At 32.1% G+C, this 24170-nt stretch overlaps 1 protein-coding gene across 11 annotated transcripts in view; it reads left to right on the top strand.

The window, feature by feature from the left end:
- The window catches only part of ORC4 (origin recognition complex subunit 4), a 73862-nt gene extending 49948 nt beyond the window's left edge, over window positions 1–23914 (top strand). For 5 of the 11 annotated variants that reach the window (XM_074302122.1, XM_074302130.1, XM_074302123.1 and 2 more), the window contains 11 exons: window positions 1309–1384; window positions 2371–2456; window positions 4357–4405; window positions 4967–5118; window positions 7653–7826; window positions 8690–8785; window positions 10690–10776; window positions 20714–20822; window positions 21357–21452; window positions 21555–21622; window positions 23235–23812. In XM_074302122.1, coding sequence (XP_074158223.1) covers window positions 1309–1384; window positions 2371–2456; window positions 4357–4405; window positions 4967–5118; window positions 7653–7826; window positions 8690–8785; window positions 10690–10776; window positions 20714–20822; window positions 21357–21452; window positions 21555–21622; window positions 23235–23423 — 1182 coding nt within the window. In that variant the 3' untranslated portion in view covers window positions 23424–23812. Of the gene's footprint in view, window positions 1–1308; window positions 1385–2370; window positions 2457–4356; window positions 4406–4966; window positions 5119–7652; window positions 7827–8689; window positions 8786–10689; window positions 10777–20713; window positions 20823–21356; window positions 21453–21554; window positions 21623–23234 lie in introns of all 11 variants that reach the window. The other 6 variants (XM_074302126.1, XM_074302133.1, XM_074302127.1 and 3 more) reach the window with 4 other exon arrangements.
- Window positions 23915–24170: the final 256 nt, after the last annotated feature.

The following is a 24170-nucleotide window of genomic DNA, read 5'->3' as shown; positions in this document are numbered from 1 at the left end:
AGACGCACATAGTCACTTAATGGAAGTGATAGTATTTTAAACCTGGTCCTGGAAGGATAGAGAGAAATGGACAGGTTTGTTTGTACAAAAGATGGTTTTGTTATGATCTTAAAAGAATCAAGGATTTTTTCAGCATGAATAATCCCTGTATCTATACAGACAATAGCTCTTCTAATTTAATACTCATAGAATCATAGCAATTGAAGCTGGAAAGAACTTAGGTTTAGTCCCTGATTTTACAGAAGTCAAAGAACTAACATGATTTGTGTATGATCACAGAGGAGAGCAGAGAGCCTAGTCTTCATTTGAGTTTTGTTGATTTCAAGTCCACTTAATTTTCTTTTCATTATATCTTTATTCACTTTATCTCAAGACATACTAGAAGAAAGTAGCTGTAGGCAGACTTCTGAGAAGCTTCTCTGAATTTAACTAGTAGGCTAGTTCTTGGATAAGAGACATGAAATCCTTCGTTGGGCCAGTCATAAAGCCTTTCTAGTTTGGTAGAACCCACCATAGTGATGCAGCCTTCAAAATTCAGGGTAATATTGCACTTCCAGAATAGGTCTTTGAGAAGGAATTTATTCCAGAATAGGTCTTTGAGAAGGAATTTAAGAATAATAGGTTATGTCTAAATTAAACAAAATTTGAGCTAGGATTTAATGATAAAGCCTATATTGTATAAATGTTTATATTCTGATGATATTCATTCTAATGGTTTTGTAGCTGAAAATTTTCCGAGTACATATTTTCTGTCTTTAAATTGACTGCAATGTAATTTGATACCATAGAAGTTAAAAAAAATATGATTAGATTTGAGTTTATAGAACCACTGATCTTTTTTTCTTCAGAGCATTTAAACCTGTCTTATAGGACTTTCTTTCCCCCTTCTTCCTCCCCCCCTCCCCCCCACCCCAAACACTAGTTGTTATATAAAGAATAAAAAACTTAAGAGTCTGCAGAGACCAAGGTCAGAATCCTGCCTTTTGCTTTTTTTTAGCTGTGTGACAATGACCAAGTCATTTAACCTCTCAGCTTACTGTTTTAATTTGTAAAATGGGGATTGTGATATGGAATATCTACCTTATATGCCCGTTTTCAGGGTCAAGTGAGATATTAAGTATAAAATATGTTGCCATCTTAAAAATATGGAAAGCTAGCTGATCAGGAAGTTTTAAAACTAGAAAATGGGATGTGTATGCCTTCATAACACTAGTCTTATAAACCTATATATTTAGACCTCATTAATTCTGTCATCTTGTTCAAGAAATTTTGTAAAGTACTGATTCTTTTGGGTTTTTTGGGGGGTAGATATTAAATCAAGCTTTGGAAGAACTCATGGAAATAAAACAAGTGAGAGAAAATGTTTTGCAAGTTCACCTAAATGGTAAGTGTATGATTATTATGTAGTAAATTTGTATTTATAGTTATAATTTAGAACTCCAGATTTTATAAACAATTCCAAGATTTGCCTTACCAACTTGTCCATACTATAACGTTTCTTAAGCAAGAAAATATGAGATAAATGAGGAAAACCTGAAACACAAAACTCCTTGTTGCACATCAATAATTCCATCAACAAACATTTACTAAGTGCTTGACCCTGTGATAAGTCCTGGAGATAGAGAGACAAAAATGAAATCGTCCTTGCACCCAAGGAGTTTACATTGTATTCAAGGAAAACAACTTTCAAAGAAGGGTATATCTAAGGTGGGTAGGAAGGTAGGTAGATTGGATGGATGGATAAAAGACTTGCAGCTGCTGTGCTCAGGAGAGACTTTATATTGGAAATGGTGTTGAACTGAACTCTGAAAGATCCTCAAGATTCTGAGAAATTGGAAGTGAAGCAGGAGACTAGGGAGTAAAATATGGTATGGCTTACTTCAGGAAAATTACTATGAGGTGAAATGGTATGTAGGAAAGATAGTAATTTATAATAAAGATTGAAAGATAGGTTTATGTTAAGTTGTAAATGGCTTTAATGCCAAACAGAGGAGTTCATATTTCATTCTAGAGATTATGAGGAGCCACTAGATTTTATTAAGCAGAGAGGAAAATTGTTTAAGACCTGTGTTTTAGGAATAATTGCTATATTTATCTCACTTCTTTAATTGTATCAGATCTAGAACTGGAAGAGACCTCAAATGCTTTTACTGTTGATAAAAAGAAGAGGTTAGAAAAACTATTTAAATTAATTTTTTTTTCTGACAGCTAAATAACATTAAAAACTTGGGTTTTAATCATTTTTTAAAAGTACCACATTAAGTGCAATTTCCCCCCCCCCCCCCCCCCCAGGCAATTGGAGCTAAATTACTTGCCTAGGTTCACACAACCAGGAAATGCAACTTTTAAAAAAATAATATTTTATTTCAGGATTACTGCAGACCAATGATAAAATTGCTCTGAAGGAAATCACAAAACAATTATGTCTGGAAAATGTAGTTGGCGATAAAATTTTTGTAAGTAGCAATTTAATATATTCAAGTAGAATTTCCGCTGTGTATTTATGATGTTTAGAGGTGGGTTTACAAATTGGGTTTTGCTTCTGGCCAATTATTATAGACACATCTACATATTTGATATTAAAACTCTGAATTTGTGTTTTTTTTTTTTTTTTTTTTTTTTTTTTTTTTTTTAATGAAATTTCTATTTTAACATAGCAACTAGAATATTTACAAAACTTTGGCTTAAATATACATTACATTGATAATATGGCCTCAGGAAAGCCATCTCTCTGGGCCTCAGTTTGCATATCAACAAAATATATTTAGATAATCTCCTAAAAAAGTTTTTTTTTTTTTTATATAGGCCTTCAATACTAAGCATTGTTGGTGGCTTTTCTTTTTATCTTTAATTTCTGGGTTTTGGACAAAGTAGGAAACTGTTGGGAGATTAAAAAGTTTAAAGTTAAATTAATTTGAATCAAGAATCTTCCAGAAAATCTAACTGAAAAAAAAATGATCCATCCTGTAATTGCTTTTAGATAAATCAGTCATCTGCCAGTCAATATTTTAGGAGTAGAGGTGTAATTTTGAAATAATTAACATGAGATAAAATTTGTTATTTTATTAAAAAATCAAAAAACAAAACTACCACAGGCTTAAATTTAAGAAATCTGATGTATTTGGGAAACATAGGGATTGTATTTCATTATTATTTTGACTTAAAATACATATTTGACACTAAATAATGTATGTGAAAAAATTTTATATTGTTGCATAATCAGTTTTATTCATTCTTTAGAAGTAGATCAGTTAGTGATTATTCATTTTCTTTCTCCTTACTGTTCTTTGCCTTTTGTTTGGTTTTCTTACTTATTACAACCTCATTCATCATGGCAAGGAAAAGGAAAGCTGAAATGCTAATAATTTGTTCTATTATCAGTAATATTCGTTAGGAAAAGAGGAAGTGAACTTATTTTTCCTCTTTCCCACCTACCTCTGCTGGAATTTAAAGTTGTTTGCTGTGGTTCTTTAAATTAAGCAACATAAATGAAGTAAAGACTAATGAACTTTTAAAAGGATAAAAAGGAATATATTAACAAGGCCTCCACCCACAAACTGCAGCAACTGGATAAGACATCTGCTCATCTTTTTATTCCTATCTATGATACTGAAATGGCATGCAAAAATATTTTGGGTATAAGCCAAATACAAATAGATATTTGATTTCCTGTACAAATTACTCATTACATATTTTAAGGAGAAAATACTATTTGAGGATTAATATTTGAAGAAAGTTCTTCATCTTATAACTTATTTGAAAGCCACGGCCAATCCTCTAGCAAGATAGTTTGGCTTTAATGAGTAATGAGTATGAAATATACTGACATGTCTACACAAAGTATAGAATGAGCCAAGATTTTGGAACAATATTGATGAAGTAAAGAACAGAGTTTAAGTTTGTAAAACACTTAGACTTCTAACCAGTTTCTTTCAGTATGTGGTTTGCTTAGGAAAAATTACAAAATTCCCCAGAATGTCACATATTACCATTTACAAGGATGAAGAGGGGAACTTCTAGAACTTTCACATTTCATAGCACTTCTTTTCAGATGAGATGTTAACACTAAAATGACTTGAATTAACTTCTTTTAAAAAAACTAATTAATCATGTCATTGTATAATTGTTTTTAACCAAGCCAGTTAATATATGCAAAATGATGATGTTCTATGTCTTTTTATGGAATTGGTTGAAAGTTAAGGTTCATTATATTCTATTGGTGTTAACCAATTACTTCAGACTGTCTCTTCAGACATATTAAAAAGATATATTAAGTCTAAGGGGATATATTCTCTCTCTTACCTTTTCTTTAGACTTCTCATCTTTTTTTTTTTTTTTTTTTTTTAACACTTATAGGGAACCTTTGCTGAAAATCTTTCTTTTCTTCTGGAAGCTTTAAAAAAAGGTAATTACAAGCAACAATAAGATGCAGCTTGGAAGATAAATTGAGACAATTTTCTCAAGACACTTATATCTACATATGTGTGTGCATTTCTTTTGATAGCTTTTATTTTTACATTACATTTATTATCAAATATATTTTGCTCCTTCTACCTGGTGAACCATCTCTTATAACAAAACTTTAAAAAAAGAAAAGGGCAGTTTAGCAAAATCATACATATTAATAATGTTTGAAAATACATGCAATAATCCATACATTGGTGCCTCCCACACCTCTTTTTGAGTTGAGAGATAACCTCAATATTTAAAAATCAAAGTATGGATTTCTACACAGCTATTAATAAAACTACATCTGTCTTCTAAATTTAAAATAAGGTACTATTTAACAAAATATTTGCCACCAATTTTGATAGTATGTTTATTATTGGTTCATTGCAGGAACATTTTTTAATGGTTTTTCATTGACCTTTAAAATGTGTTTATAAATTCCTTTAATGAATAGTTTGGAAATGTAAAGAAGTTTTATGTACTTATCTTTCCATTTTAAACTCTGGTTTAATCTTAGGTGACCGGACTACCAGTTGTCCTGTGATCTTCATTCTGGATGAATTTGATCTCTTTGCACATCATAAAAACCAAACACTCCTCTATAACCTTTTTGATATTTCTCAGTCAGCACAGACTCCTGTTGCTGTTATTGGTCTTACATGTAGATTGGTAGGTCAGTTCTTTTAAAACTTAACATAAATAGCCTAACTTAATAATGTTGGTATAATCTCATCCTTGGATACTTGGAGTACCATTTTCTCCTAATGTCAAGGCTATACATCAGATAACTAAACTTGGGGAAAAAAAATACAGAATCAAAATATCCCATATGACAAAGTTGTTTATCAAAATAATAGGTACTTTTTATGCATTGACCAATATAGATAAGCACTTATAATGTTCATTTGAAAAAGGAAGGACTTTCATTGTCCCCAGTGAGCAATTTTCCTCACTTCAGCTCAACAGCTGTTACTTTTTCACAGATTTCATGGACATATATCAATTATAAACAAGAATGATAATCTAATATAGTATATTTCCCCAAAGATAGAGATTGGAACAGCTGGTACAGTGAAATAATAATAATAATAATGAAGAAGAAGAGTAGTACTAGTAATAGTAGTAATAATAGTAGTACGAGTAGTAGTGCTTTTTAAGTTTTACAAAATTTCAACATATATAACCTTACTTGATCCTCTTAGCAACCTTGTAGGACAGGTACAATTATTATTTCTATTTTACATATGAGACAACCTGAGAAAAGAGGCAATTTGGAATAGCTACTAGTATAGATTGTGATAATGTCCATGAAGGAAGAATTAAAGGAGTTATGGGTATCAGTGAAAGTCAATTTGAGTTTAGATAACAAATTTAACTGCATAATTGTATGACTTTTTCCAGGTGTCTTTATACGTATATCATGATCATAATCATCATCATCATCCCTAATATTTATATAATCTCTGCCAAGTATAATTATTATGGCACCTGAACCTCACCTTAACACTAGGAGGAGGTAATGCTGTTGTCTCCTGAGCCAGGCCCAGAGTGCTAAATTGTGCCACCTACCTACCCCATAAATAGCAACCAAGAAGACAGATGGTATGGGTCTTTGAAAAGGTGGGACTGGCTATAAGACAGAGTCAGTAGATTTAAGAATATCCCAAAGCTCCAGCTGAACTAGTTAATGAGTTTCAAGAGTAAGGAAAGAAGGACTATCAGAGGATAATAGATTAGGAAAAAAGTATAGGAAATAGAGGCCATAGTGAAGAATAGCTTTAGGAAGAGTGATATATCATTTAAATGTTATAGCCTCACCCAGAGAAGGAACACTGGGAATTGAGTATAAACTGTTTGCACTATTGTCTTTTTTACCCAGGTTACTTTTACCTTCTGAATCCAATTCTTATCGTGCAACAAGAAATTCGGTTTTACACACATATATTGTATCTAGGATATACTGTAACACATTTAATATGTATGGGATTGCCTGTCATCTAGGGGAGGGGAAGAGAGAGGGAGGGGAAAAATTTGGAAAAGTGAGTACAAGGGATAATGTTAAAAAAAAAATTACCCATGCATATGTACTGTCAAAAAATATATATAATTATAAAATGAAAAAACAAACTATTTGTTTGTTATTTATTTAATAAATAAATGTTATAGCCTGAGAAAAGACAATCCATTTGTGACTTAGGTAGAGTGAAGATAATACTCATGGAATTTTAGGAAGTTGCTGAACTTGGAGACCAGAGATTGCTGAACAGTACTGACAGAGAATAGTCTGGAAATGGGATTAAGGCTTGAGGATTATGCATGTTCTTCCTGGTTCAGTGTTTGAGATGGCATGAGAGAAAGAATAATCGGTTTTGTAGAGAAAAGTGTTGCCTTTTGCTTTGGGCAGGATTCTGTTAGCACAAAAAAGTGAAAAGAGTTTAAAAAAGAGGAGGATTTTTTTGTTTTTAATAGAATAAGTATTCCAGATGGCAAAATAGAACAGGAAGACAAATGGTAGTGTGACTATTGGTAGAGTAGGGCATAGGAGAAATTATAAGAAGAGAAAAAAATGAGGAGGTAATTGAGAATTTGCCAAGGATGAATATTGAATATAAGGACCATTTCCTATACAGTTCCATGAAGACTAAAGACAGCAGACATTGCTATCTCTCCTCCTCTGGGAAACTTCTATCTTTTATATATCTGTTGACTATATATAATAAGGTTGTTTTTAAGTCTATATAGGAGCTCTATCCCAAGATGGCAGGTGATGAGACATATCCATGAGAGTCTTTAGTCTTACTGAGATATGCATGAAAGAAGATAAGCATTTGTTTTAATTTTATAACTCTCTGATTGAAAAGTAGTTGGGTAAGAATGTCTTACTCATATTGAAATTTTGAATGTATATTCAGCAGTCACTGAAGTGTTAGAGTGGTAAAGATGGGCTGTGAATAAAGCTGTAAATATATCCAAAGTGAGAGGCTGTGACGATGAAAATCACTAAGAACCTCAGAGAGTAATTTTTTTGACAAGATTGCATTAAAATTGTAAATGCCATTGATTTTTATTGTTCTCTTGTCTTGACATATGTATTTCTGTTGTTCAGTGAATTTTGCAAATTGTATCTTAACAATTTAAATATTTCTTTCAATATGACATTTATAAACACTTTATGACATGAATGTTATTGTTACTTTTTAAAGGATATTCTTGAACTCCTGGAAAAAAGAGTGAAGTCACGATTTTCTCACCGGCAGATACATTTAATGAATTCCTTTAGTTTCTCACAATATCTTAAAATATTTAAAGAACAATTAACACTACCTGAAGCATTTCCAGACAAGCATTTTACTGAGAAATGGAATGAAACAGTTCAGGTACTTTTAAATAAAGGCAGTAATATGGAGATTGGTTTTATAAATTTTAGAAAGCAATTAAAACTTGCACAGTACTTCTAATGTTACTGTGATATAAAATGGAATAAATATTGTTTGCTTACAAAGGGAGTTGAAATATTAAATTGCATATTTCTCTTTAAAGTGCTGTTTTATTATTGGGTTATATATGCAATAGCTAGTGAATTTAATTGCCTTGGTGTTTTTTGTTTGTTTGTTTTAAATTAGTAGCATCTTAAGGAAAAATACATTTGTATACATGGATTGGATGATGGAATATATATATATACATAATCTCATCAGTTTCATAGGTGAATGATTGTAATTTATTTCTCTTTATGGATACAGGAATATTTGTATTATAAACTAATTCAGATTATATACATTTGTAAATAACATCAACTTGTACTTGTGAACTCTACCGTATGCTTTGGGCTTTGAGCTTTTTCATTTTGTAAGCAAGATCTAAATATCAAATAACATTTGAGATAAGTTAAAAAAATAAGGGAAGAGAATAAACATTTAATTTAGTGGCTATTATATGCCTGTCATTGTGCTTGGCATTCTTTGCAAATATGATCTCATTTCTTTCTCACAACAACCCTGTGAGGTATGTGATATTACTCTTTACATTTTAGAGCTGAAGAAACTCAGGCATATGGAGTTTAATGATTTGCCCAATATCACACAGCTGTTAAGTGAGGCCAAATTCTTGCCACCAGATGCCTTTACCAGGGATTGAAAGAATAGGGTTTATCTACACTCTTAAAGTAGTTCCTCAGTAATTTAATACTACATTTCCAAAACCTTTCTTTCAGTCTTACATTTGATTACCTTCCTTTTAGGCAAGAGGGTTGATTTCTCAGAACCTCATTTTTCTCACCTGCACTATGAGTAGTAAGAGACTAGATGATCTCCAAGTCCTTTATTACTCTAAAAAAGTTAAGTCCTAAATTTTGCTGATTTGAATACATTTTCTTTTTTCTAATTATTTCAGATGTAATGATTACAGGAAATAGTAATGAGTTGCAGAGAATGGTAGCTGATAGTGGACTGCAGCATGTTTAACATATAGCATGGAGGGAGTTGGGGGAAGAAAGGAGAGAAAAAATTGAAAATTATGTAAATGTTTTGAAAATTAAGTTTAAAAAAAAGATAAATGGATTGTAAATTCAGTTGAAAATGGAACTGTATGTAAAGGAGGACCAAGATTGAAAATAATTAAAAGGTTTTCAATCCTAGTTTATTATCACATTATAAACCCAATTCTGAAAAATTAGAGAGAATTCCAAATTTTAGGACTATTAATGTTATTTTTCAAATAAATAACTGAAAATACTGACAAGAAACCACCTGCCAGAGTCAACTTTACCTAAACTAAAGGTTATAGTTATTGAATCATTCCATTTTGTCATGTTACCTACACCCTTTACTTTCCTTTCATTTCTCTTCCCTTAACAAACATTCTGACTCACAACCATTCCTATTCCAGTTGCCTTCTTTTAAAAACCATTTTATTTTTATCACTAATTCTTGGGTTACACAACTTTCTTTCTTTAAAACTTTTGTGATGTTAGCATTTTCTAGTCAGGTGACAAAGATGACAAGGTTTTGGAATTAAATAATTGTTAGGTTCACGAACTGTAACTGATGAATCATTGTTTGGAAAGAATCATTAAAATAATCATGTTTATTTAATTAAGGATCATCAATTTTTAAATGATTTTTTGGGAGAGGAAGGGAGCCAATAGCAAAATTGGCTTTTAATCTCTCAACATAAGTATCATACTACATTATATCTCATAAATGCTTCAATGAATTTAGATGACGCAGTCCATAGAGTACTAGGCCTAGATTCAAGAATGTCTCAATTGAAATTTGGCCTCAGACTTAGGCAAAAATACTTAACTTCTATTTGCCTTAAGTTTTCTCAACTACAAAATGAAAATAATAAAAAAACACCTACCTTCAAAGGTTGTTTTATGAATCAGATGAGATAATCACTGGTAAAGTGTATAATGCAGTGCCAGGCACATAGTAATCACTATATAAATGTTAGCCATCATCATCATCTTATTAATGTGCATTAATTAACTCTCCCTAGCAGTGCAGATTGCATCCCATATGTTACTAGCATTGTGCAAAGTGCTTTATATTAGAAAAGAAGATCTCATAGCCAAACTAGAAAGTGCTAACTCATCTTATTAACCATCCAGCTAAAATAATAAATACACATCAAAAAAACATTTAAGTGCATTTTCTATTCAAGTAACAATCAAATGGTTAAAAAAAATACTTGTCTAAACAGGAAGTCTATCATGTTGTCAACCTTATAAGTCTTATATAACTTAAATGTCAATATATTTTGACATTGTATACAATAAAACAGTAAAATTTAAGGAAAAAGATTTTTAAGGAGCAAACATCCTGTTTCCATGATCTAAACTGTAAATTTAATTATCATTCAAAGAAATTTTTTAGTCCTTCTGATGGTTCATAATGAAACAATCATCATTTCCAAATTCTCTGAAGCAATGAATTAGAGGCTGGCATGTATACTTAAGCCCTTTTGAATCGCAAAATATTAATTTTTGTTTTATTTATAAAAGGAATTATCAGTGTTTAGTTTGTTTCTTTGACACATTCATGAAAAAGTAGACATTGAAGTTTTGTTTCATTTTCATTGTAGTATTTAGTTTCCCTAAAAAAGAAAAACCCACCAGTTTTTATTTACTAAGAAATTACTGTTCGTTAATGTTGTCAGCCATACATCTTGGCATGACCCTGTTATGTTTCAAATCTTCAACTGTAGGTGATATCAGCTTCCGTTTTTATTTTACTTTAGGGTCTCTCAGAAGATAAGAATGTGAAAGATGTTCTGCTGAAACATTTCCATGCCAGTAAAGACCTCCGATCATTGCATATGTTATTGGTTTGTATTCATTTGTATTGTTGCTTTTGTCTTTATGGAATTATGTATTATTTTTTTATTACTTTATTTCACAAATTATTGGATTTTGGAAACATTTTTCCAAGTATTTTAAAATATAGAGACTTTTCTGACAAAGCTACTTTCTTTTTCTAAGAATATTCAATCATTCTAAGGAGAAAAATTAATATGGAAAATAACTTTTGAAAATATGAAGCTCTTTAATTCATTGTTTTAAGTCTTTTTCCCCAAAATATATTATCTATGTGTCTTCTTTATTGGCTTCTTACACTATTTTGAACTCTCTTATCCCCATTTTTAAGGACAAAATATGTTTTCTCCATGCAGTTACTAATTGGCAAACAAACATTAGAAATCTCAAATCTCTGAAGGCTTTAATAAGATTTTGCTGCCTTGTGGATCAGTTTTTATCAGTTCATTTAACAAATTTTGGTATTTTGGGAGAATAGCTGTATTGCTCGTGAAAAGTTAGTTAAATATCTGTTTCACAGCCCTTAAAGGGTCCCAATCCTAACAATTTTCCTACTATCATTGAAATGATAATAGTATATTTCAGTCATTTTTTTTTTTTTCCACAAAAAGTTTTGGATGTTTTGCTTTTTCCTTTTTATGTTCCTTTTTTTTTTTTTTCTGGCATATTAGAACTAAGTATAATATCTTTACTATAGAAGTGAATGTATAGAAAAGTCTTTTCTATTACTATTATTTATTTGAGGTAGTTCTTTTGGATAAAAACAATGAAAACATCTCAATTTCAGGCATTAAAAAGAACTCTTCCATTTATTCCTACATGATTTTAGTGTCCTTTGAAAAGTCTGATTAAATTAGTATCATGAAGTTGTTTAGAATTTAACTTGTAAAAATAGCAAAATGCCCTCAAGAATATAGAAAAGACCTTACTTAGTAATTGTTTTGCTTTCTTTTGAAAATAAAATTGTGTTGAAGTGATTTAAAGGAAGGAAGAATTAAAAAAAAATAACTTTGAAAAAACTATGGAATTGATTATAGATGTGCAAGTCTTTATCAAGATTTCAAATGTCTTCTGCGAAGGGGACTTCTGGTGTTTAAAATCTTCTATATCATAGGGCCCATTCATAATGCTTCATATATAAAAATATCATAGAGTTTGAGTGGGCTTTAGAGGCCATCAGTTTTTAACTCCTCTCACTTTATTTTATACATGAGGAAACGGACTTGGAAAGAGTCTAATGACTTGTTTAAGAGACTTGTTTATAGCCACAAAAGCAAGTAAGTGTCAGAGTTGGAGTTGAATCCAGGTCTCCCTGATTCCAAGTCTAACACTAATCACTATGTGTTAAGTATAATTTAATGGAGAGAGAACTAGTATGAAGAGATACTGTTTTGATGGTAAGATAATTTATTGATGAAAATTTCCCTTCCCATTTTTTAAATTATGAAATTACAACTTTTTGCATCTGAATATTTAATACCCTATTTGAGATTGTCAGCTGGAAGCTTTGAGCTTTCTTTCTAATACACTTTACTTAATAATTTTAGAGTATGTTTTCTTCAAGGGCAAGGACTATATGTCTTTTACCTTTCTTTGTACCCCAACATTTGGCAGAGAATGAGCTTTTAATAAATGCTTGGTGATTGGCTAACATCACAAAATATATACTTACTTCACTTGCAGTGGCATTTTCTGGCATTAAAAGTATGTATTTATTAAAATTGCCTTTTTAAAAAATATATTATTTTGTAGTAGTTTTTCCTAAGCAACAAGTTTTTCCTGTGTAGCCTATAACCTTAGTCCCAGCTCTGAATACGGAGAATTTTTTTTCTTCAAGAAAACCTGTGATTTCATTTGTAGTAGAGATTGAAGTGAAGAAACTCCTAATGTAGATCAGCACTTGTTCTTCAACTAAAAGTTCTAGACATATGCAGTGAGTTAGTTCCAAGAGGAGAGGTTAGTGACTTGCCCAAGACGACAAGCAAAACTTTAGCTCTAGGTCTTCCTGATAGAGAAGACAGCACTCAAAAAAAAAAAAAAAAAAAATAGTCCTTATCCCCAAGGTCTGCTTTGTATGTACCATTAGAGTGAAAAAAAAAAATCATTTGCTTTTAAAATACACTAGCATACACTAGTATATAGTAATAGAATACACTAGCAGCAGCCACATTTTCATCGGGATGTATTTTTTTTCCTGCATATGTTAGTTCTTAAAGTTAACTTTTGTAAGTATTAGAAAATGGTTAGTAAAAAGTTCATTGGTTTGGCCTTGTGATTTCCTTAGTGTTGAAAACCACTGGGGAAACCTCTTCATATTGGCAGCTTGTCTTTATCTTGTAATCTTAGAAAATTATCTGGAATCACTAAAAACTTAAATAACTTGAATCATAGTCACAAGCAGAACTTGAAATCCTGATTCAAAGTTTGTTCCTCTAACCAATATGCTGCCAGATTTTCTTAGTTTAGTAAAATAACAGAAATTTTTAAACCTCTTGCTAAAACATTATCAGTTTTATTTAAAGGAGCACTTCCAACCTTTTAAGGTCTCAGATAATCTGAGAACTTAAGTTTGTGTGATCTACATTTCTGCCAGAAAACTTTAAAGTCATTGAACTAATTTATAATAAAGTTCTGCTTTGACTGGGCTATATATCTTAAAGTCTTTGCCCATTTTGTCTTAAATATTATTTTATTTTTCCTACTTGTTAAGAAAAATTTTAATTCATTTAAAAACATATCTTTGCATTTCAAATTTCAAATCTCTCTGATCCCTCTTCTTCCCTAAAAGGGTAAGAATTTTAAACAAGCTATTTATGTGCACATAGAAAACATTTCCATATTACTCATGCTGTGAAAGAGGAAACAAAAGGAAAAGGAAAAAACCATGAAGAAGATAAGTGAAATTAGTATGCTTTGATTTGCATTCAGATTTCATCAGTTATTTTTTTTTCTGTATATGGATAACATTTCTCATTTTAAGTACTTTGGAATTGTCTTAGATCTCCCTGTACTAATGAGAAGAGGTGTTATTCACAGTTACTACTACTGTGACTTGTTTTTCTGGTTCTGTTCTACTTCATTTTGCCTCAGTTCATATAAGCCTTTCCAGATTTTTCTGGAATTGTCACTCATTGTTTATTTTTCTCCCTCACTTAATTTTATTTTCCTTTTTTTTTTTCCCCTCCACCTTCATCCTTCCCAAGAAACTAGCAATCTGGTATACACGTACAGTCATATTAAACATGTTTGTACATTTTTTTACATTAGTAATGTTGTGAAAGAAGAATCAGAACAAAAGGAAAAATCTACAAGAAAGAAAAGTTTAAAAAAGTATGTTTTAATCTGCATTCAGATTCTATAATTCTTTCCATCATAAGTTTTTCATCATCTCTTGGAATTGCCTTGGATTATCCTTGACCATCATAAAGTGGTATTGTTAATGTGTACAGTGTTGTTCTTGTTCTGCTCACTTCATCCAGCATCAATTCATTTAAGTCTTTCCAGGTTTTTCTGAAATCCACCTTCTTATTATTCTTATACTACAATAGTGTTCCATAATTTGTTCAATCATTCCCCACTTGATGGGCATTGCTTCAATTTCCAATTCTTTGCTACCATAAAGGGAGCTGCTATAATTTTTTTTTTTTTTTTTAATGTAGGTTCTTTCCCCCTTTTTATCATCTCTTTGGGATACAGATCCAGTAGTGGTATTGTAATGCCAGAGAAACTGAGACAAGATAGAAATTAGAGTGTTTAATATTTTATTTGAAAGGGAGAGATTTACTGGAACCAAATGGATCCATGGTTTGGTCCCAGGGCTGAATGAGACTATCCATCTCCAAGAGTCCAGCTAATAGTGTGAGTTCTCAATGACATATATATATATATATATATATATATATATATATATATATATATATATATATATATATATATATATATTATATATATGTATATATATAAACACGGGGCTCAGACACAGGGGGTAGACTGAGGCAGGGGCAGAGTCGGGGTGCTTAGAGAGGGAATGGGACTCTGAAAGGATGGGGGGGAGGTGGGGATGATATGAGGGGCGGCATCTTGATAAGACATCTGATAGATTGGGATGGGAAGAGGCATTCTGATGTTCTAAAATGTAAGATTTTTTATCCTTATCAAATATTCTGATAGGAGAGGGAAGGGATGGTTTTACAGGATTGAGCCGAACAATTCAGGGACAATTTAGGAAAACTGAGTCAGGATAATAAGAGAACTGTGGCACAACAGTATTGCCTAAATCAAAGGGTATTTATAGTTTAGTTGTCCTTTAGGCTTTGCTCTCCAGAATGGTTGGATCAACTCACAACTCCACCAAGAGTGCATTAGTGTCCAGTTTTCCCACATCTTCTCCATTATTATTTCTCTTTTCTGTCATAGTAGCCAATCTGAAAGATATAAGATGGTATTGCAGTGTTGTAATTTGCTTTTATCTAATTAGTAGTGATAAGAACATTTTTTCATATGACTATAGATACCTTTGATTTCTTCATCTGAAAACTGCCTTTTCAAGTCTTTTGACCATTTATCATTTGGATAATGAATTGTATTCTTCTATATAATTCTCTATACATTTGAAAAATGAGGCCTTTACCACAGACAATTGCTACAAAAATTTTGTTTCCCAATTTTCTTTCTCCTTTTAATCTTGGTTGCATCAATTTTGTTTGTGCAAAATCTTTTTAATTTCATCAGAGTCATTTCTTTTATATTATAATGCCCTGTTGTCTTTTATTCTAAAACCTGGGTTAAATAAGAACAATTACGGTCTATGGTTGATCTATTAAAAAGACACTTAGATTAATTATTCTAATTCTTTTCACTTCCTAGCACTGAATATAAGGAGGGAATGCAATTGGAGAGGCATGAAGTAACATGAGTTACTCAAAGAGAGCAAATGTGTGTAATATTGATTCACACATAAAGTATCAGTACGTGTAGTTATTACCATGATATCTGACAATGCCATTTTTGTATAAAATGAATTGAGAAAGCAGGAGGAAGAATTTTTAAAAGCAAGATATTAGAGGTCAGAGAGAACAGCAATGAAGATGTTACACTACAGTATATTTGGAAGAGAAAGTTATACCTTCATCAGATTAATTCTGACTCAAATCTAATGGCCTATTTTCTTATCTTTATCCCACTTGACTTTTCTGCAGCTTTTAAAATAGCTGATCCCCACCTTCCTGATTCTGACAGTATCTCTTCCTTAGGTGACCTCTGTCCCCAATTCTCTTCTCACATGTCTGTCCACTCCTACTTGCATTTCAGAAATTTTATTTATTTGGGTTTTTGAATTTTTGAAAGGATTGGAGAAAGGGAATAATTTCAGATCTAGTTAGGAGAATAATGTTGTTTGGGTTGATCAGCTAGCATTCATTATTAAGTAGCTATTTAGTGCCAGATGTTTTACTAAGCACTGAAGATAAAGACAAATGTGAGATAAATTCTTTCTAGGAGGTTACATTCTATTGCTGGAGACAGTACATAACAATAAAACCAGTACACTGTGATTTGGGAAAGGAAACATTAGCAAATGAGAATGGAAAGCTGGGAAGAAAGCTTTTTTGTAGAAGTTGAAACATGACCTGAGGCATGAAAGAAACTAGATTCAAAGTGGAGGGATACTTAGAATACATTTCAAGCATGTGAGTTAACAAGTGTAAAGGAATGGAAATGGAAGAATGAAGATTGTACATGAAGTCAGTGTGGCCCAAATTATAGTTTGGGCAGCAGTGTATCTGGAAAGATAAGAAGGTACCAGATTATGAAAAGTTTGTCAAAGAGATGGCAAAGTTTGTTGAGTTGTGTGATTGCATGATCAGATTTGCACATTGGGTAAATTTCTTTGGCATCTTGAGTGGAAGATAGATTTGAATAGGGAAAGAGGTGACAGGAGATGAAATGGGATGCTACTAAGGTAGCCATATTGCAGCCGAATTAGACATTTCAAACTCATTGTCCTAGAGACATCTCAAAGTCATCATGTCTAAAACTGAACTCATCTTTCCTTCTGAACCCTCTCATCTTCCAGACTTAAAGCAACAGGGTTCACAACATTTTGACTTCTCTTATTATTTATTCTATTAAATATTTCTCAATCATATTATATCGGGCAGCAAGATTGATGCCTGTGGTTTAAATCATGAGCTCTGAGTTTTTTCCCCCAAATGCATTGGTCATCCCTTTTCGATGTTTCTTCAGCAAGATCTTTTTCTTTTTGGATATGTTCATCTTTCTTCCCTCCCTCCTTCCCTCTCTTTCCCACTCTTTCTTATACAATAATAGAATTCTAAAGAAACTGTTTTGTAGTTCCCTGTTGCATCCACAGATTTGAAGTACTTTTATTTATGAGGAACATTAATAGATAATGAAAGTAACTTATTCCCAAATCTACTTGTTTTTTTTTCCAACTTAATTGTCACCCCCTCATAATAAAATGTTTATCTTTATCCATACTATATTTTTGTCACACAAAGAATTATCTTTCCTTTTTTCTGAGGTTAAACTTAATTCTTTTATATTTGTTACTTCTTTCATTGTTTCATTATTTCATTCATTTCATACCCTTTCTTTCACCTCTTGATGTAGGTATTTTTCCTTGATTTTATTCTTTGCCCTCTTTTCTTTCCCTTTCCATCCTTTCATTCCTCCTTTTTCTTCTTTCTTTCATCCCTTTTATTTCTCTCCCCCCACTCCCCAGTGCTCAAGACTTAACTCTTACCTTTATGCAGATGGTTTTTAAAAATATTATCTCCTTCCATAGTTCCGATATGGAAAGGACTCTGTTTTCTTCCTTTCCCTCCAGGAACTGTAGAATCACCACAGATTGAGGGCCTTCTCTTTTTTTCTGGAGTTTGAAGGCAGGCAACTACATAGTCAGAAGCATTCCAGAGATCTCAAGAGTATTGCGCTCGTGAAGCCAATCTACCAGACTACCAAGCTAGACAGAGCCAACCTAGCTTAGTATGGTGAGCATACTGAGCAGTAGGCTGCTCAGTTGGTGATAAATTCTTTGATCATGACAATTCAAAAATCATCAAACTGCAGTTCTGTGCTTCTCTACTTCTAAGACACATGGCAGGGTGTCAAAGAAGAGGACCAGGTTTGCTAAGAATCATAGAATTTATAGTTAGTGTTGAAATATTTCATTCTTGGCACTCAAAATGTGAGGCCCTGTCTATTAAATCATATCAATATAGACATTGATGCTTTGGGTTGCAGCTAAGTAAAAGAATGACTGAAAGTTTTTTTTGTTTGTTTGTTTTGTGTGTGTGTGTGTATTTTGTTTTGTTTTTTTGAAGAGGCAAATTAGTGAGATGGTGGAATTTGTTTTAGCATTAAAGACAAGCATAAATACATCATGGGATGCTTTTTTGATGTCATTGCACTGCTTGTCATAAGCAGTTTTTTTTAAATGCCACCATAAAAACAATTTCCAGTTATATTTCAGAATCTATTGAAATGAGAAAAAGATGTTAAAACAAATAAAAACTAACCTATTTAAATGAGATGTTGACAGAAAATGAGAAATGGATAAACATTTGGACATAAATACAAATTATTTCAATAAACTGATGTAAAAAAATTTTTACCATAAAGAGACAACAAATCAAATAGGAAGAGAGAATAGCCATAGGCAATATGTTTGAGGTATGAGGAATTGATACTCAGGTTATCTGATGGAGGTAAAGGTTATAAAAGTGTAGAAAAATAATAATTGCCAATTTTCTTAATGACAAAACAAGACACATAATTTTATAAACATTTATTGTTATTGATATATCCTAAAGAGTGCTAGATGGTAAAGATAATAAAGACAAAAAGGAAACAGTTCTTGTCCTTGAACCCTCGTATTCTATTTGGAGTAGGCAACACAGATAAAAAATACATTCCAAGTGAAGAAATGGGGTAGGAGGAAAACTGCTGATAGCTGGGAAAAATTCATGTAGAATCCCATGACTGAGATGAACTTTGAGGGAAACTAAGGATTACATTACAGACATGGAAGATATAAGCAGTAAAAAAGCCTTGATGTGGAAGAGAAATGATATCTTCTGTGATACTGTTAAGAAGAGTACTGTAAAAGATTTTTGGAAAGGCAGTACAGGGCTAAGTATGAGCACATCCCAAAACACACGTGTTTGATGCTTTGGCGAAATCAGATAGCTGCAGTTAAAAAAATTGAAGTGGGGAAATTTTTGTCTTCAACAAATAGTAGTTTGGGAGAAGGATGAGATAATGGAGTGAGCCAATGAGTTCTGATCTGAGTTTTTAAAATGTGGGCTACAGACCTATGGTCGAAATAGCCAAAAGTTATGTGAAGCTCAGGAAGGAGATAAAGGCTTTATCTCCTTATATTTGAGCTGTCATCATAGAGAAAATAATTTAACCCAAGGGATTGGTGATTTCAAGAAAAAATAGAGATAGAAAAGGGTTTAGACCAGTGGTTCTCAAACTTTTTAAATAGGGGGCCAGTTCACTTCCCTCAGACTGTTGGAGGACCAAACTATAGTAAAAACAAAAACTCACACTGTCTCCGCCCTTCAGCCTATTTGCCATAACCCAGCAGGCCGCATCTGGCTGAGAACCCCTGGTTTAGATAGAGCTTTGGAGTATTTTACCTGATACTAAGATGGGATACGGGTATTCTAATACAGTTGAATGAGAAGTTGTCATTCAGATAGGAAAACCAAGAGAACATTGTCAAAATAACCCAGAGAGGAAAGAGAATTGAGAGAGAAGTGGTTCAGATGTTACATACTGCAGAGGTTAAAAAAGATGAAAATGAGGAAAGACTATAAATTAATTTTTTCAGTTTAGGGAGAACAAATTTCAGTTCAATGATGGAGGTCAAAAGCCAGAAATATAAAGGTTTGAAAAAGAAAATGAGAGTAGAGGTGAGTCTTTTCTATGAATTTGGCTGGGGAGAAAAAAGGGAAGAGATACAGGACAGTGATACCCAAGGATTCTTGTTTTTGTTTTTGCTTTTTTTAAGAATAGGGGAGAATGATGTTTGTAGGCAACAGAGAAGAAACCAATAATGGGGACAAATTGTTGAAAACTATGGAAAAGAAATTGGGGGCATAGGGGAGAGCTGTCAGCCAAAACCCAAGCCATTAAAATAGCAAAAAAAAAAAAAATAACAAATGAACTTTTTGGAGGGTGGAGTGAGGCATTTGCTCAGAATCACACTGCTAATATCAAATGTCTGAGGCTAGATTTGAACTCTGGTCTTCCTGACTCCAGGTTGGTGCTCTATCCACTGTGCCTGTCCCAGCTCACAAACTTTGTAACACTCTGAAGTTTGCCACATTCTCTTTTGATTTATAGTTGTTGTGTAATTTATTTTTACTAATAGATTTAAGTTTTTCATAAGGGCGAGAACTATTTCATTTTTATAGGCTTCATGGCTTCCATGGCATAGCACCTTTATGGAGATTATTAGTATACACTTGTCAAATAACTAAATGAGTTCTTGCATACATAAAACTCAGAGTAGAGAAATTGAATTTGTATGGGTTTTAGACCACAAATAAGAACTTCGAGTTTCTGTGAGGGATTTTGAAGCTGGAAACAAAATCTTTGCTTAGTTGTCTTTTCTGTTTGTTCTTCCCTTGACCCTCTCCACAGCCCTTGGTAAAAATGTACTTGTGTTTTAGGAAAATACATAAATTAAGTGGTTCTAGACTTCATAAGCAACTCTTGTTTTTTAGTGTCTTTTAAAAAATTATCTATGGTTAGAAACACTTTGATAGGGAATGAAATCTGAGAATAGTTATCCTAGCCATTTATTTTTAATCTTTCATTAGGAATAAGGCTCCAAAATAAGAACTGGTGCTTATTGTTTTCAGCAAAGTTCCCACACTTAAGTAATTTGTTTTTTCTAATTCCCATTTTTTTCCTTAGATGCTTGCTTTAAGTCACATAACGTCATCTCGTCCATTTATTATTCCAACAGACCTGATAGAGGCAAATCATTTGTGTAGTATGGACTCTAAAGCAAATATTGTACATGGTAAGATGGCTAACTTTTTTGTGCTTGTGATATGAAATTATATTTCAGCTTATAAGTGGTTTATATGAAATCAAACTGAAGCCCTCTTTAATGAAAGCAATTTAAAGCTTTTCTTTACTCATTTTATTTAGTATGACTTATAGAAAAATGAGTAGGATTGATGGTCTTATAGAAATTACTTTTATCGTCAATGGAAAATACATTGGCTGTGGAGCAAGACTTCTGTGATCAAACCAAATCACATCTCTGAAAGTTTATCTGTGTGACCTTTGGGTGTGGGGTACTTTTAATTTTCTTCATTTGTAAAAGGGGATTGGACTAGATGGCCTTGAAAGTTCCTTCCAGCTCTGTATTTATTATCTACTAATTATATCTTTTATATGAATTTGGACAATAATAGCATAGTGCTTATTTCTATCTACTGAATGCGCTGAATCCAGTTTCTTTGCCAAGAAAACCCCATTGGACAATATTGAAATGCTATGGTCCACATGATTGAATAACAATTTATATTTTGCTTCTTTTTCATTTTAGGTCTTTCAGTATTAGAAATCTGTCTTCTTATAGCAATGAAACATTTAAATGACATTTATCAGGATGAGCCTTTTAATTTTCAAATGGTATATAATGGTAAGATATTTTGATAGTTTTGTTAGGACTTGTCAGTTTTCTTTTACTTTTTTTTTTTTTTTAACCAAAGCATACTTAATAACCTCATTTATTTTATTGCAGAATTTCAGAAGTTTATCCAAAGGAAGGCCCATTCAGTTTATAATTTTGAAAAACCTGTTGTTATGAAGGTAAGATTTGTTTTTGTTCAATTTTCTACAAAAAATGTGTGCTGAGAGAACTTTTTCACATGAGGTTTGTTTCATGAAATAATCACCAGAAAATTTCTTTTAGACAAGCTAAAGTGAGAATATTGTATAATTGTAATAGAATCATGTAAATCATTTTCTTTTGTGGAGGTATGGTGCCCTCTGCTGTCTAATTGTAGGTACATACAGTCTTGGAATTTAGTCTTTTGGTATAAACTATCAGGTTTCTTCACTTCTAATTCAAGATTCATTTTTGTCACTTCAAGTAGCTAATTTAAGAAGCCAGTGTTTTAGGGTAGAAAATTCATTAAGATGTAATATTAATATACTTATACATTAGCTTAGGTTGAAAGCTTTTGGGTAATTTTTTACTCTCCTGGGCTAGCAATGTACAGGTCTCTTGAGAGAGTAGCAAGGCAAAATGGAATTACAGGTAAATTGAGTTTCATTCAAAAGACTGTGTGGCAAGTGCTCTCAGGTCACTACCAAAGAAGTTTTTAGATTAGGACAGCAAGTAGAATGTGTTAACCTCATTATCCCACCAATATTGTTTTAAAACAATGATATAGAGTGTATCTACCAAAAAAGCCCTAAGTTAAAATGTAAAAGTTGAGTGAAGAGCGAGCAGGGAGAGTGTTTTTAATTGTTTTTGACATTTATCTTGATAGATTTCTTAAATAAAAGGATATGTGTGTGTGTGTGTTTGTGCACGCATGCGCTCTTGTGCATGCGTGTTAGATGTACTTATATTTGTACATTTGTCTGTTGCAGTAGTACGGTCAAAACCTTTCAAGTATTTTGGCTTTATATCTCCAGAATGTCAAACAGTACCTACAAAAACAGTTGCTACTGAATAAATGCTTACTGATTGATTCTAAACAAATACAAAATAATAAAAGACATAAGGATGAATTCCAAGATATCAGATTGTAAGAAATACATTCTAAAGTATTTTTTATGTAGAATAACAAATGTATGAAAACACAAAGAAGATATGTGGGACTCTTGAAGCAGAAGGCTGAAATTAAGCAAAAAAAAGAGGGAGTGGCTATCTTAAGCACATAAGCATGTACTTTACTGGTTCCCTCAGTTTTTTCCCAGCTTATCCTCCAACAAAGTGGAGAACTTGTTTGAAGGAGATAGATAGATGAAAAATTATTCCTTCCAGTCCTCCATTAAATGAAATTATTCTTATCCCTAGAAATTATATAGAACAGGCTTGGTATGCCACCAGTAAACTTCCACTTTACAACCTCTCTTTCCCAAAAAAGCAAACTAATAAAACTCTTTGCCAGTACCCTTTCACATTTATTATTCTAGTTATAGATGAAACATTTCAGTATGAGTTCAGTATTAGTAAATAGAATTTACTGGATATTAATAACGATTAATAATTTCCTTTTTGATAAAAGGTAAGACATGAGATTTTTGTCATGCAGTACAAATCAGTACAAAAGTTAATAATAAGCCTCTTTAATTCTAGAGATATTCTTGAGTCAGGATATCAAGCAAATTGTATTACCCATAGAACCAAAAAATAGCAATGTTTGCTGATTAATTTTGGTTTTAACTTGAAATATTTCTCTCCCTTTAGGCATTTGAACACTTACAACAACTAGAATTAGTAAAAGTGATGGAGAGAACATCAGTAAATACACAGAGAGAATACCAACTGGTGAAATTGCTTTTGGACAATAATCAAATTATGGATGCTCTTCAAAAGTACCCAAACTGCCCTACGGATGTTAGGCAGTGGGCAGCTTCTTCACTGAGCTGGTTGTGAATCTCACCAACAATTTAAGTATCCAGATAAATCAAATTATGTTTCCTTTAAAGCTGAGAGATCTCAACATTGTACAAGTTTTAATAAAGCATTATGACTTGTAAAGTTTCTTATAGAAAATATCATATAAGATGTGTTCTATATGTAGTCTTTAATTCAGTAAGCTCCTCTTTAAAATATAAAAGAATAGAAATTTGACTTGTTTCTTAAATACTTAACGTTGAGTTCATAAGTAATTTTTATGCATTTGACTTACTGAACTTTTGAATTTTGTCTGCCATGTTTTTGTTGTTCAAAGTTTGTGATTCTGTTTGACTTGGTACATGTTTATGTTCACTTAAGAAACATGTTTTTAGTTATAAAGAATAAAACTTAATCATCTTATCAAATCTGATTGTCCTTTAACCACAAGACAATTTTTTTTTCCTTTACTAGTGTTGCTGTACACATTCCTCATAATAAATAATGGAACTAATATCTGGCATTTAGAATAACTCTGCTGAGTTGCCTTTGTGTTATGTCAAATACACACAACGTTTCTATCATTTTTTCTTAACCTCAAGTGGAGAATGATGGATGATAGCTTCCCTAGGAGCCATTCATGTTTCTAAATAAGGAAAGAGAATAGAGAAACTGCCTTTGTGCCAGGTACTGTGCTAAGTGTTTTGTATAAGTAAAATCTCATTTGATGTTCACAACAACCCTAGTAATATGAAGGCAGTTTTCTGAAATATTGAACTTCCCATA

This window comes from Sminthopsis crassicaudata, chromosome 3, assembly GCF_048593235.1.
Source record: "Sminthopsis crassicaudata isolate SCR6 chromosome 3, ASM4859323v1, whole genome shotgun sequence".
In the NCBI taxonomy this organism is placed as follows: domain Eukaryota; kingdom Metazoa; phylum Chordata; class Mammalia; order Dasyuromorphia; family Dasyuridae; genus Sminthopsis; species Sminthopsis crassicaudata.
This window is presented reverse-complemented; position numbering and strand designations above follow the sequence as displayed.